General features: G+C 34.1%; 2 protein-coding genes across 4 annotated transcripts in view; one reads left to right on the top strand and one right to left on the bottom strand.

Annotated features, from left to right (window-relative positions):
- Positions 1 to 3,900, top strand: part of Sans (SAM_USH1G_HARP domain-containing protein Sans) — a 7,940-nt gene extending 4,040 nt beyond the window's left edge. The window contains exons 3-7 of one of the 2 annotated variants that reach the window (XM_076777480.1): positions 640 to 912; positions 1,018 to 1,273; positions 1,471 to 1,764; positions 2,247 to 2,439; positions 2,532 to 3,900. In XM_076777480.1, the coding sequence (XP_076633595.1) occupies positions 640 to 912; positions 1,018 to 1,273; positions 1,471 to 1,764; positions 2,247 to 2,439; positions 2,532 to 2,776 (1,261 nt within the window). In that variant the 3' untranslated portion in view covers positions 2,777 to 3,900. Of the gene's footprint in view, positions 1 to 639; positions 913 to 1,017; positions 1,274 to 1,470; positions 1,765 to 2,246; positions 2,440 to 2,528 lie in introns of both variants that reach the window. The other variant, XM_076777479.1, reaches the window with a different exon arrangement.
- The window catches only part of LOC143347881 (HUWE1-associated protein modifying stress responses), a 24,442-nt gene extending 10,758 nt beyond the window's left edge, over positions 1 to 13,684 (bottom strand). The window contains exons 1-5 of one of the 2 annotated variants that reach the window (XM_076777490.1): positions 13,184 to 13,684; positions 12,082 to 12,153; positions 11,106 to 11,277; positions 10,767 to 10,912; positions 4,551 to 5,481 (exon numbers count right to left, since the gene is read on the bottom strand). In XM_076777490.1, the coding sequence (XP_076633605.1) occupies positions 5,339 to 5,481; positions 10,767 to 10,912; positions 11,106 to 11,277; positions 12,082 to 12,153; positions 13,184 to 13,376 (726 nt within the window). In that variant the 5' untranslated portion in view covers positions 13,377 to 13,684 and the 3' untranslated portion in view covers positions 4,551 to 5,338. Of the gene's footprint in view, positions 1 to 4,550; positions 5,482 to 10,766; positions 10,913 to 11,105; positions 11,278 to 12,081; positions 12,154 to 13,183 lie in introns of those variants that run through there. The other variant, XM_076777491.1, reaches the window with a different exon arrangement.

Raw genomic sequence — 13,684 nt, 5'->3', positions numbered from 1 at the left:
GCCACGGGCGGAAATCGCGACCATGGGTGCACTGATGGAACAAAATCGAAAGCGAGTGGAACAAAACACGGCGGGGAAAAGAGAGAATAAAAGAGAGGGGAATCGTCACTTGTACAGTCGATCAAAAATTTAATCGTTCTACTGCAAAAGGACACATTTATTTACTCTATTTGCGAACATTACGATGAAAATTTTCTAAAAGAAATTGATAAAACAACCTATATCATTATTTAATAATCGATCCAGTATTTAAGAGTTACGAAAATATAATTTTTTCACCAAAAAATTATGATATACATTAGATATACATTAAAAAAGTATGATTTGACAAACTATAATAAGTTAATCCAAACTTTCAAGGCAAGGATGGCTTTTGTATGTTAATTTAATGATTTTAAATCAAAAATTACGATTTTCTAATTGGAAAAGGTGTTGTAACCAGAAAAATAAGAAGGTACCTCGGTGAAAGTCATGAAATCTAGTCCAGTTGATGACTTTTATTGAGTATGTTGGGGCAATTTCGATAGAAAAAAGGAAATATTTGCCTTAAAATTGAACAAAATGGATCAAACATGATCTAAACTTATTCTTGGACGAAAAAATTGTTAATTATTTGTTGTTAAATAATGTTTACCGTAGAGGTGACCCGGATAGAAGTGACTATTTCGGGAACACGGCCCTCCATCTTGCAGCGGCGAGAGGTCACGAATATTGTGTCAAGTTCCTCGTGAAATTCGGTTGCAATATTTGGTCCCTAGACATCGACCGACATTCTGCGAGGGATCTGGCTGCCATAAACGGGAGGGAGATGATTTTGCAATACTTGGATCTCGCCCAGGCCGACCAGGAGCTCAACAACCGTAAAAAAAGTCGAATCTTAAGAGAAAAGGCTGAAAAAGACGCCGAGAAAAGGTATCTTTTTGACTTGAAAGTCAATATTCGATTGTTTGATAAAGGAAATGTCTTAGTTAAGATTCTTTTAAACGAATAATTCCTGCAAACCATATCGTATTTCAGGCTAAAGGAGTACATGAAGAAGCAGAAAATGGCGGAAAAGGAACAGAAGAAGTCGAAAGATCGAACGAAATCGGACTTGACAATTCCGAATGAATCGTTTCCATCTCAAAAGCCTGGAATTTTAACGTTCAGGGGTCGCGTACGACCCTCCCCGACCTTCAGTGACATCGTGGGAACGGCCGCGAAGAAAAATGGCGGCGCAGTGTACAGAAAAGCCCTAGCAAAAAAGGCTGTCGACGATTTCAAAGTCGTAGAAGTAAAAATCTCGCCTTCCCCGGGCCGCCATCTTCTTTAACAAACTAAAATTCACCTAAACGATTTTAGACATCAATGGAACAATCTACCTTGATTTAACCGTGGAATGATATGATTGTTAAATGGACAGAAATCGTTTAAATAATTTTTATTTGATAAAAAATCCTTTCAAAATGCGAATTGGATTTGCATTTCCAGGTGGAGACGAACGGAAAGAAGTCAATTCGCAGCCTGACGGGCCTCAGGAGGGATTCTGACGTGATGTACGTGGGGACTTACGAAACGCAGGCCCAGCAAATGGGAAGAAGGGGAAGGATTTCCGATGTTTGGGGAAGTTTAAGCAAAGCACAGAGCACGCCTGATCTGTTAGGCGATAGGGAATCGGATTGTGACGCGAGTGACACGAATGGAACGGCAGAGGGAGGATTTTTTCAGGAACCGGCCAGCATTTTCAACCGACCGGGTTTCGGATCCGTGGCTTTTAGAAGAACTGTAAGTTTTTAGAAGTTATTGCGAAAGGTCAATTTCTGGGATTTCGAACGAATTTAGGTTTGTAGAGTGTAGTAGGATTTTGTGCAAGCTTCCTAGAGTAGAAAAATGTGATATTGTGGAGTTTTTCCCATTTTTTAAGAATTGTACACGGTTTTCTGAATTTACCAGGTTTTTGGGACGACCATTTTCTTAAACAGAAGCCAAATTTTTATTTCTAAACTATGTTTCAATATATGTATATTAACTTAGAAAGCTATTAAACTACGAATTTTATCATTCACTTTTTTCTCTTCAAATTACATTTCTGCAATAATCAATAAATTCCAAATTTGATTTATTTGGGAATTTATATTAATATTGGCAGAATATTTTTGGAATAGAAATTTTCATAGTTTGAAGTGTGCCCTACCTAGAAAAAATACTATTCCAATAAATTACCAAATAACAAATAAAAATGTTTTAAAATATTTTCTACTTGCAAGATAACGACAGCTTTCGACAGCCTATCCTCTCAAGTGGACGCTCAAAATGGCGTCCAAGTTGCAAATGGGACCGGAAATGGATCCATGAATGGCCACAGGCCCAATTCGAATGGTAATAACGAAGAAATTAGTATAGGAAGCGCAGGAAGTTTGGCTCGAAGGCAAAGCATGTGGGACGACGATCTCCTTTCAGGTACGTCGTTTGCAATTTCACTCACCTATAATAAATTTGTTAGCGAAGTTTACAGCCGAACGTAGCCTCAAAGTATAATATTATTGCAGAAGAAGAAGAAACGGACGAGGAATGGACGCCATTGCAGAGATTTTTAGTCGCAAACAACCTTTCTTCCATTCATTCTATTTTGGAATCCGAGCAAATCGACTTGGAAGCCTTAATGTTGTTGACGGAAACCGACATGGCGGCCTTGAAACTTCCGCTAGGACCTAAGAGGAAGCTTATTAACGCCATAGCCAACCGAAAGAGGGCACTAGATGCTACTCAAAATGTCATTAAAGACAGTAAACTGTAAAGTTTTGGTGTCACGAGTGAACAACCTGAGATTTTTGGGGTGTAATTCGATGCAGCACCATCTGGAAGACGAGGATTTTCAAGATGGATGACGGAGAAACCACGAAAGAGAGTCAAATGGCCGAATTTTGACGATTTAAGAAGGTTAAAAAGAGAAAGACGAACTATTATTAGGAAAATTGAATAATTTGGGAAGAATGGCGGCCATTGGAATGTAATACACACTAGCGGCCATTTTACGAAATAGTTTCAGATCGCCTAACTATGAAGTGCCTTACGAAATGTTGTAAAAATAATTTTTAATAGAAAAATAGACTAAAAGAACAAAGTTTTCGAATTAATTTGATAAAAAAACGGCAGAAACCTCAAATTTCAGAGTTTACATAGTTAGAACACTATCTGGGGAACCTATTTTTTAATACTAAAGTCTAGAATCCTCCGGACATTCGCAAATAGGCCGAATTATGACGATATAAGGCAATTAAAATAGAAAAACTTTCAAAAGACGGTCCCCTATTGGCAGAATTAACTATTTTCAAAAACATGGTGGTGATATACTTACGTAGAAGCCATATCTAAATTCTAAAATGACGTACACTGTCACGGGAAGCTTCTAAAAAGTTTTAAACCACATTCTTATACAAACCTTCGCTTAGAAATCTTTTTCTTCCAAGAATGGTTTTTTCGTACTTTACGTTAAGTAATAATTTTTAAGGTGGCCATTTAAGTACTTAAGCACATAGAAGTCATATTTAAATGTCTAAATTGCCTATACAATTATAGGAAAGCTTCCAAAAAATGTTAAACCACATTAATATCCCAATCTTCTCTTATTTCCTAACGAAAGCTCTTTGTCTTACGTAGACGACGTATTGAAATTTCTAAATGGTGGATATCGTGTTAGAAAGCTTCCAAACATTTTTATACAAACCTTCCCTTAAAAATCTCCTTTTCCTCTAAAAATTTGATTTTTTACGGTTTATACCAAGTAATAATTTTTTACGCAGCCATTTGCTTGAGTAAAAGCCATATTTAAATTCTAAAATGGCGTACATCGTCTTAAAAAGTTCTCAAAAATTTTTATCCCAACTTCTCTCAAACCTTTTTTATTTATTTAAAAAAAAACAATCAAATTTTAAACTTCTTCAAATGCTCAAGCTTTCATTCCCTTTTTGTCTTTCGTTCGCTATTCTTCTCTATAAAAAAAATTATGTCTGCAATTAAACGTGGTTTGAGTAATATTGGCAATATTGATGATAATTTATGCATTTAAAACTACTTAAAAAAAATTAGTATTTTAAAGAAAAATAACCATGATTATTAAAATTCACGATAGAGGGTTTATATTTTTATAATAATACAGTCATCAACTTTACCAATGGAAAGATTTTCCATTAAAAACTCTTTTTCCCAAACTTCCGCACCCAATTTTCACAATTTCGAATCAAAAATTCGATTTTTAATACAGCAAATGGCCAAAATAAATATTAATAGAGTCTGTAAATGCCATAATTCGCCATTTCTTTCCTGTAGAATCTCAAATATTCTTCAATAAAGAAGAGAATTCCCAAAATTTCTATCTTTATTGTAAAAATTAAGAAAAATTCCTTTGTATCGCAGTAAAATTTAATATAAATTTGTAAAAACGAAACGAAATAAATGTAAATACCAAATCGACCAATAGCGGAAGCTTCCTTAAAAAATCCTTGCGGCTTTATTCGACACATTATTATACAAGAAACCACGCAGAATAAATAAACTAATCGCTTCAGCCATCGTCGAAACAAAATTCTTTATTATTAAATTTCCCCCGAGTGCCAGTTTACTAATTATACAATTCAAGATCAAATCATTCTTTCGCATAATTAATCTTCACGGAAAGTAAACGAACCAACAACGCTTAGTAGATTATGCTATATTTACAAACAGCGAAGAAGAAAAGGGACGAAGCATAATTAATAAAAAAAAATAACAGTGCAAGCGTTGTTGATTGGTTCGTTAGGTGGATTCGTTTGTCGAAAGCGCTAATTAGTGAACGAAAAGAATTGTTGTTATTGTTATAATATATATTATCATCGAAAAGGATTTTTTCTTTTTTTTCTTTTTTATCGTACAACGGAAACAAAATTCTCTGATTGTTGGGGAAGATTGGAATTTACAATTTTCTCTTCGTTCGACAACAACAAAAAAACTGTATAAAATGATCCTTCCGTCGGACAAAAGATTTCTACGATTTCTTTAGACCAATCGTAACGATATTATAGTAAATTAATCAGAGTCTAAGCGATCCTTTGGGATTATCAAAGAATATTCTACAAAGATCTCCCTCGCAACCGCCCGCATTGTTCTGTGGATTTTTTGTAGACCTCTTCGCAATGTTTGGAACACCTTCGTGTTAGGTTTCGTGTAAAGGGACCTTTTTTTTTTTTTATAACCAATTTTGTGGAAAAATTGGGAAAGTTTACGGCGTAAATTGGAAATTGCGCGTGGAAAAAGTCTTTCCGTTAATTAGGTGTTGATTAGGGGGTTAGAACGAGGGAGAAGATTTACATGTAGCGCGCCGTTACATGAAACGCGAACGTTTGTGCGTGGGTGAGCCCATGTCCACGTCGTGCGAGGCTGGCCGTTTATGGTGTCGAGCGAATTCACTAGAAATGAACGCAGACAACTCTGCTTGCCTCCCAGTGCGGCGGGACATCGGTGAACCTATCCATCAAAACATGTTTTATTCATTAATAAACAAATTATAAACGATTTTTTTTTTTTTTTTAATGTACGAAACTTATATTCTTCTCAAGAAATTCTAGGAAAATTGAAATAATTCTGTTCCTTCGAGGGAATTTCTGGGACAATTGCGAGGGATATTCTTAATGGAGGATTAATAAATGGGAAAATTATAGTAACTTTTAATAATAATTAATACTGGTAAGCTAATCAGTTGGTAAATTTGATATGAAAAGTGAAGAAGAGGATCGATAAGAGGAATACAGGGTGTTCGGCCACTCCTGGGAAAAATTTTAATAGGAGATTCTAGAGGCCAAAATAAGACGAAAATCAAGAATACCAATTTGTTGATGGAGGCTTCATTAAAAAGTTATTAACGTTTAAAGTTTCACCCGTACTGAATTTTTTTCTCGAAAATACGCAACATTTCGGGGATATGTCTATTGACCAAAAATGATTGTAATTGACCCCCACAACCGAAAATAATTTTTCCAAAACGATTTGAAATTTTTTTTTTCGTCGAAAAATTTAGGCACCTAATTAGATTTTCGATAAGGAATTTTTTTCTCGAAAATGCGTAGAATTTCGGGGGTATGTCTGCCCACAAAAAATGATTGTAATTGACCCCTGCAAACGAAAATAATTTTTCCAGAACGATTTGAAAAATTTTGTTTTCGCCGAAAAATTTCAGTACCTTCCCGATTTTTTTTCTCGAAAATGGATAGGATTTCGGAGGTATGTGTATTCACCAAAAATGATTGTAATTGACCCCCGCAACCGAAAATAATTTTTCCAGAACGATTTGAAATTTTTTAATTTAATGGTTAATAACTTTTTAACGAAGCCTTCATCAACAAATTGGTATTCTTAATTTTCGTCTTATTTTGGCCTCTAGAATCCCCCATTAAAATTTTTCCCAGGGGTGGCCGAACACCCTGTATAATAAGAATTTTTCGTAATAAAAATTGGTGGGCCAATTAGTTGGTTTTACGAGCAATCGATGAATTTAGAACTAATTTTTTGGTGTGTAAAATTGTTTTATAAACTATTTATTAGACTTCAAGCAGTTTTTTGGGAGTGTAGAATTCTTTTATGGACCATTAATGGGTTTGAAACTGATTGGGGGAGGTGGGTGTTAAAATTTTGTATGCACTATTACATATTAAATTTGGAATCTTTGTAAAAAAAAAATTTCAAGTTAAAATTATACTACAGAATAATAAATAGTTGAGATTGTATAACAGAAAAAATACTGTACAGTGGATCTATCTTCTAGGAGTGTTGGATGAAAATTGGCTGGAATTAGAATTAGAAAGAAAACCAGTACAAAATTATTCGTTATTCGTTATTAACGAATTAACTCTGATAGTTGTTTATTAATATTGATTGGTATTGACGATTTATCTATAAGGATCCGTTCAGACAAACAGTGTAATAACGAATAACTAATAATAATGAAGTACTGACAAATAACAAGTAAACAATCAAACAGTCATAATAAAATAAACGAATAAAATTTCATTCGTTGTTTTTCATTCAGAATAGAATTTCATTTTCACAATCCCCAGAACTGTCTCATAATCCACAAATCAATCTCAAATATTCAAAATCTCTCTCAAATCATAAAATCTTTCTATTAAAACATGTACCAATTAACAATTAACACAGAATTACAAAAAAAAAAAGAACAGAACAAATCCATCATTATTTATCATAAAAATCTATCGTCAATATTTAAGCTATTGCATCTATAAACATTGCGATTATTTAAAACTTAAATTTTCAAAATATATTCCACGTTTCACACAACTGTCGCAAGCCACACGCACGCACACATATTGTAAACAAAACTCTACAAATCTAAACCTTGGACTGAAATCGTAATTGAAAAATTTTTGTTAAGAAATTCAATTAATTTAATTCATTTTATTTTATCATTTGAAGATAGTTCCCACAATCACAGTTGTAGAAAGAAACTTTGGAAAAAAGTATCTGGCCAGTACAGTTCTTAAAGAAAAGTATTCCATGTTTCATAAATACATTTGACAAACACTCAGCTCAAGATCAATCAGGTTTAGCCAGTAAACGAGGTAAATCAAAGACATTAAACATGCCATTGCACCAATATTTTTCTAATGAAATGCAGTGATGTTTTTTACTGGATTTCCATTATGTTTTTTTATTCCATGTCAAAATCGAGTCAAGTCAGTTAAAATAAAGCGATCAAGGCCATAGGTTTAAATGTAAATGAAGAGCAACAGGTACATACAGAAGACTGCCATAAGTGCACATGATGTATGGGCTTTTGGTAACAGATTCAACTCAAATCGAGGGTCAGAATCACGCCACTGAAAAAGAAATTCTATCATATGAAGATGATAGATAACGAGAACATGCTCAGTTACCTAGCAAAGAGCCAAAATAACTGCGACTAATTTGGGAGAAGCAATGCAGAGTTTGCATATACTTTGTTATCGGGGCTTCCAGACAGTTACAAAACCCTGATAATGACACTGCCAGGCGAGAAGTTCACCTCTGTAGAATTAAAAAGAGTGCTCTTAACCGAGTACCACGGAAGAATGTCAAGAGAAACCGCTGAAGGCGACATCCACAGAAGCTTTATACGTAGACTGAGAATAAAAAAATGGATATATGGCTGTTGGACAATGGATGTACGTGTGCATCACATTTGTCACAAAAAGGAATGGCTCACAGATTTCCACAAGCTGAATTCAGAAACGATGAATACCGCAACAGACCTCAAGAAATACGATGGTACTAATTTAAAGGCAGAGGACACAAGGAACATAGCTTTGAAAACTGGTTAAGGACGAAGAAAGAGGTATAATACTACATGACGAGTATCGTTTCAGACATTAGCAAAATTTGTTGTCCGTATCTCAAATTAAAAAGAAGATTAGATATCAAATTAATATGCATTTCATTATTTGCGGAAATCCGTTATTGTTCATTTTATGAATGAGCCTTGAAAGTAGGAGAGCATTTACTAGCATTTACCACAGACTACTCTGTATGTATATAGCTTGGAGCAATCCTGCAGGAACTGGAATAGAAAATTAGACAATTTTCTCATGGAACAGGGATTCAAAAGATTTAAATTGTTAAACTGTACATATCTAAGAGAAGGGTAGATAAGTATACAAAGGAATTCTAACTGAGAAATAAGGCTGTTGCAAAAAACATATGTATAGAGCAGCTTAGAAGTTTAATATGGTGAAGTGCCAGGTTGGAATCTGGCGTCGTACTAACGATGAGAAATGGACCAACGATGCAAGAAGAAATTAAAGAAATGAATCATGTATTATACAAAAAATTCTTATTTGTCTATTGTTAAAGTCTCATTTGCGGCAACGAAGCTTTTCCAATAAAACATGAATCTGGCGAATACCAAAGAATACGACATAGTCTATAAACGTAGTCAAAAGGTAGACTTGATGCACACTGGGCTGGAGATATAGATCACAGAGACTTGTTCTCAAGTCTAGTCATGTGCATAGGCAAGAGTTTAATAGATTAGAGGAATACCAAACTACATATCGCTATGTCGAATGGCATAAAAGCTGTTCTTAAGAAAGTTAAAATTAATTATGTTTCGGATAGAGTAGTTAATATGTAGTACGATAATCGAAAGTGTGGAGAATGGATTGGTCGAAATTGCATGTGTTCCGTCGTACGAAAATCCCACCAACATGACGAGAAGAATTAACAAAGATGTATACATATGCAAAGATTGAATGCAGAAAAGTGGATGATTGAAAATGGTTTCCGCGTTCACAGTCATAGAGGGTGTGACGAGCTTTCCGAGGACCGCTTTTAGCTGTTTCTCCATCTGCATTCTATGTGTGTCCGCCATGATACAAAATGAAAGATATCATGAAACATGCTTTACATTAAAAATGTATATACGTGTTCTCATACCGACTTATTGCTATTAATCAGTTTATATACAGGATGAAGCACCTAAAACAGGCTACCTGAATAACTCGCTTATCTGTAATGACAGAAAAAAAAAATGTCAAACAAAAGTTGATTGATTTCGAGGGACGCATACAACGATGACAATAATTTTTTCGTAAATGGAAGCGTAAAGAAAATATAAAGATCAAACTTGTTTTTTTAAATGAGACGACGTAAATTTTTATGTATATTCTGATAGAGCTTTTCAGGGCGAGTACAATGACCTATAAATGAAGGTTATTCAAGGTTACACAGGGTTAACTGAAATAGAAAATATATTGTTATAAATTATTTATACGTTTAAATCATGTCTTCTCTACTTGTTGGTGTCTTATTGATATCGCTCTTGTAATCGTTCAAACGTATCACTGAATTTAAATAAACATTGAGTCACACAAAGCATTATTTGTTTATACTAATTAGTTTGAATTTATCGATTGATCAAAGTACATGCTTGCGATATGCATTACACGAAGGCGGAAAAAGTCAATATGATTTTCATTTTCGGTGAGTGTCGCCGAATGATGAGAAAATCAGTGCATTTGTATACGAAACGATTTCCCGATCGTGTTCGTTCTTCGCAAACTGTTTTCTCAAACATGTTATTTAAAAATTATTGAATTGGTCAGGGAATGTTAGAGTTCTCAGTTAGAGAAGGCATGATGGTGCATATAAGAAAAGCTTGCATTGCGAGTGATCCGAATGAAATTCAGCGTGCAGCAAAACTTTACAGCACAAGGTCATCATTTTGAACACTTGTTGTAGCAATAAATACACCAATAAGTAAATGACTAAGATATTATAGTTGACCTTGTGCAACCTTGAATGAACTTCATTTATAGGTAATTGTTTTCGTCCTGAAAAACTCTATCAGAACATACATAAAAACTTATATCATCCCATTTAAAAAAACAAGTTCGATCTTTATATCTCCTCTATACTTCCTCCACCTACAAAAAAATTATTAACACTGTTTTATGTGCCCTCAAAATCAAACAACTTTTCTTTTTCTATAATTACAAGCAAACTAGTTATTCAGGTGGCCTTTTTATAATCACTAAAATAGATTTAATTAAAAATATAGTTTTTTAATTTAGATTTAATCTTCAAGTCTCTAATTAAATTCTACGACTTCAAACTATATTCCAAGTTCTCCACCATTCCCACAATTCACACATACACGCGCGCGCAGGCAATAGTTCCGAATAAAACATGAAACTCCACAAATTAACACCTAGTAACATAATGAAAGACAGTGTTACCATAATCAAACGTAAAATAATTCTCACCAGACAGTGCGATCGCTTCTCTAAATGTGTGTAACTCAGGATCAGGGTCGTTTCCAGCTGTGGGTGTAGGAGCCATCACCATACTCGGTGTGGCACTCTGTGATGGTGGGGAACCACACACCATCATCCGTGGTTTAGGCGAACTCCTGCAAATTTCCACAAATTTCACACACACGATTTTTCATTATCCAGTACCATTTTCAATAATAAAATTATAATACAATTTTTCTATAATATTTTCACATTTTGATAAAATTATGTAATAACTCTATGCAAACTTATCATTTTAATAAAACTGTGTGCGAAAAGTTTATATAGAAGTGTGTTTGTAGTAAGAACCTGTGCGAATGTGGTCGTGGTGGAGGCGGTTTCCCAGCAAGATAAGCTAAGAGGTCTTCTCTGCGAATCATGCGTCTCTTTTTCCTTGCCCAGTTCATTATTTCTTTGCTACGCTTTTGGCGCCCCATTTCTACACCCAGTTCACTGCATCGACGCATACTATCCACCGAATCTATGGAAACAATTATTGTATTAATACAAATATTCTGTGACAATATCTATTATTGTGAACCAGTTGCAGTAAACTTTTGAAACTTTTATTCACTACAAAATATAGTTTTATATTCTTCTATGATAAATGATACGTTTCAATCAATAATTACTGTAATATAGGATAATAATAACATTTGAGACATTCAACATACAAAAATTATTTTTGAATTTGTATTAACTGGAAATAAAATTATATATTCTTCTATGATATGAAAAATAATAATATTTCTGACATTTGAAACTATCTTGACATTTCTATTTGCTGGGAAAATAAATATTATATTCTCTTATAATGCACAATAAGTTTGATTCTGTAATTAATTATTAATCAATAAGATTATAATAATGTATCTGAGACATTTGATAGAAACTTTTGGAACTTGTAAGCTTAATTTATTTTTTACAAGATCGCATGCCAAATATAGGTGGAATGAACTGTCATTAAGGTTTGATTGTATTTTCAAATTGAAAGATTAACAAAGATAACATTAGAAATAGAAATATAAATAGAAGAAAAAAGCAACAAAAATAACACTAGAAGTAAAGGGAGGAATGAGAGGCAAAAACAAAGATAAAAGAAGGAAAGAGTGACAAAAACGGGACTAGAAATAGAAGAAAAAAAATGATAAAGACAACACCAAAAATAAAAATAGAAATAGAAGAAGGAAAGAGAAATCGTAACAAAAACAGTACTTGATCATAACCTCAAAATAAAGAGACAGAAAATCCCAAATTAATAGTTTGTTGACAAGCCTAGACGTACCTTTGTACAATGACGTGACAGTCCCAGCGGCAGTCTGGAAGGGCAGCCATAGCGAGACGCCCTGCGTTCGATCTGTAAAACACGGAAAAAGTGGGGTTAAATAAAATACTCAAATCAGATCGATACTTCTACCTCTCGTATATATCGAATACTTCGACTAATCGAAATATTGTCTTTTAAACAAAATGGACGGTTGCTTTTCTACATTAACCAAATATAATAAACCTTTTTATTATTATTATTATATTTTGAAGAAGAGATTATGATTGTTAACGGTACATACTGTCTTTAAAACAACATAGACAGTCACTTTTTGCAAAAGCAACCTCGAAATAATGAACTTTTCTAAATATTATTATAATACTTAAAAAGATTATGGTTGCTAGTTATGGTTGCCTTTTTACATTCGATCAATCGATACACTGTCTAAAATCAAAATGGACGTCACTTTTTGCAAAAATAACCTCCACGCAATTAACTTTTCTATCTATTATTATAATACTTAGGAGAATGAATTATGGTTAATGGAAACTTCGACTAATCGAAATACTATCTTTATACAAAATGGACGGTCACTTTTTGCATAAATGAAAAATAATCTCCACACAATGAACTTTTCTAGCTATTATTACTGTTCAAAGAATAGACGATTTGTTAATATAATAATATATTCAATTATTGTACTTTGGAAAATAGATTATTACTGTCTTCGAAGCTTCAACTAATCGAAACACTGTGTTTAAAACAAAATGGACGATCATTTTTTGCAAAAACCAAAAATAACCTCCAGACAATAAACGTTTCTATTATTATATTTCAAAGAAATTATGATTTATAATAGTATATTCGATTAATCGAGACACTACCTAAAAACAAAATGGACGGTCACTTTTTGCAAAAATAACCTCCAAATAATAAACTTTTCAACTATTATTAAAATACTTTGAAAAGATTATGGTTGTCAATTACGGTCGCTTTCGTAACTTCGATTCATCGAAATATTGTCTTTAAAGACAAAATAGACGATCAAAGTCAAACATAATCTCCACAAAATAAAGTTTTCTAGCAATTATGATAGTTGGAAGGAAGAAATTATGGTTGCCTTTGTACAGCTGGGCGATGGCCGACGCCGTGGTCTGGAAGCTTATCCACATTTGCTGGGAGTATAGTTCTTTCTCATTGTGGAGCTGAGTTTCGTAATCCGGCTCCGCCTCCAGCGCCTCGACGCACTGTTGTTCCCAATTACTGTACCAGAGATCCATTATGGGATCTTCTTCGCTTCTATCCTCGCTCATGATCTCCGTCTTTCAAGTTGTCGCGACTTTTTTCCTCAACACTGAACACACACACACACGCCACACACGCAAATTAAACTGCGTCGTAAGAGTTTTTGTAGTTTGGTTTAGGATTGTTTTCGCGTAATCATGCACGACACGCTTAGTTTGAAGAAGTCAGGTCGCGGCCATTGTGGTTTTTAGTGCCTCCGTTGGAGGATTGTAGCAATTGCACGGAAGCAAGGAAACGAGAATATACGGAAAGCAGGTAGGAACGGAACAACAGGCATAATACCTTCGATGCGCACGGAAGGCGAAAGACTGGATGG

The sequence above is a fragment of the Colletes latitarsis genome, chromosome 11, assembly GCF_051014445.1.
Source record: "Colletes latitarsis isolate SP2378_abdomen chromosome 11, iyColLati1, whole genome shotgun sequence".
Classification (NCBI taxonomy): Eukaryota; Metazoa; Arthropoda; class Insecta; order Hymenoptera; family Colletidae; genus Colletes; species Colletes latitarsis.
This window is presented reverse-complemented; position numbering and strand designations above follow the sequence as displayed.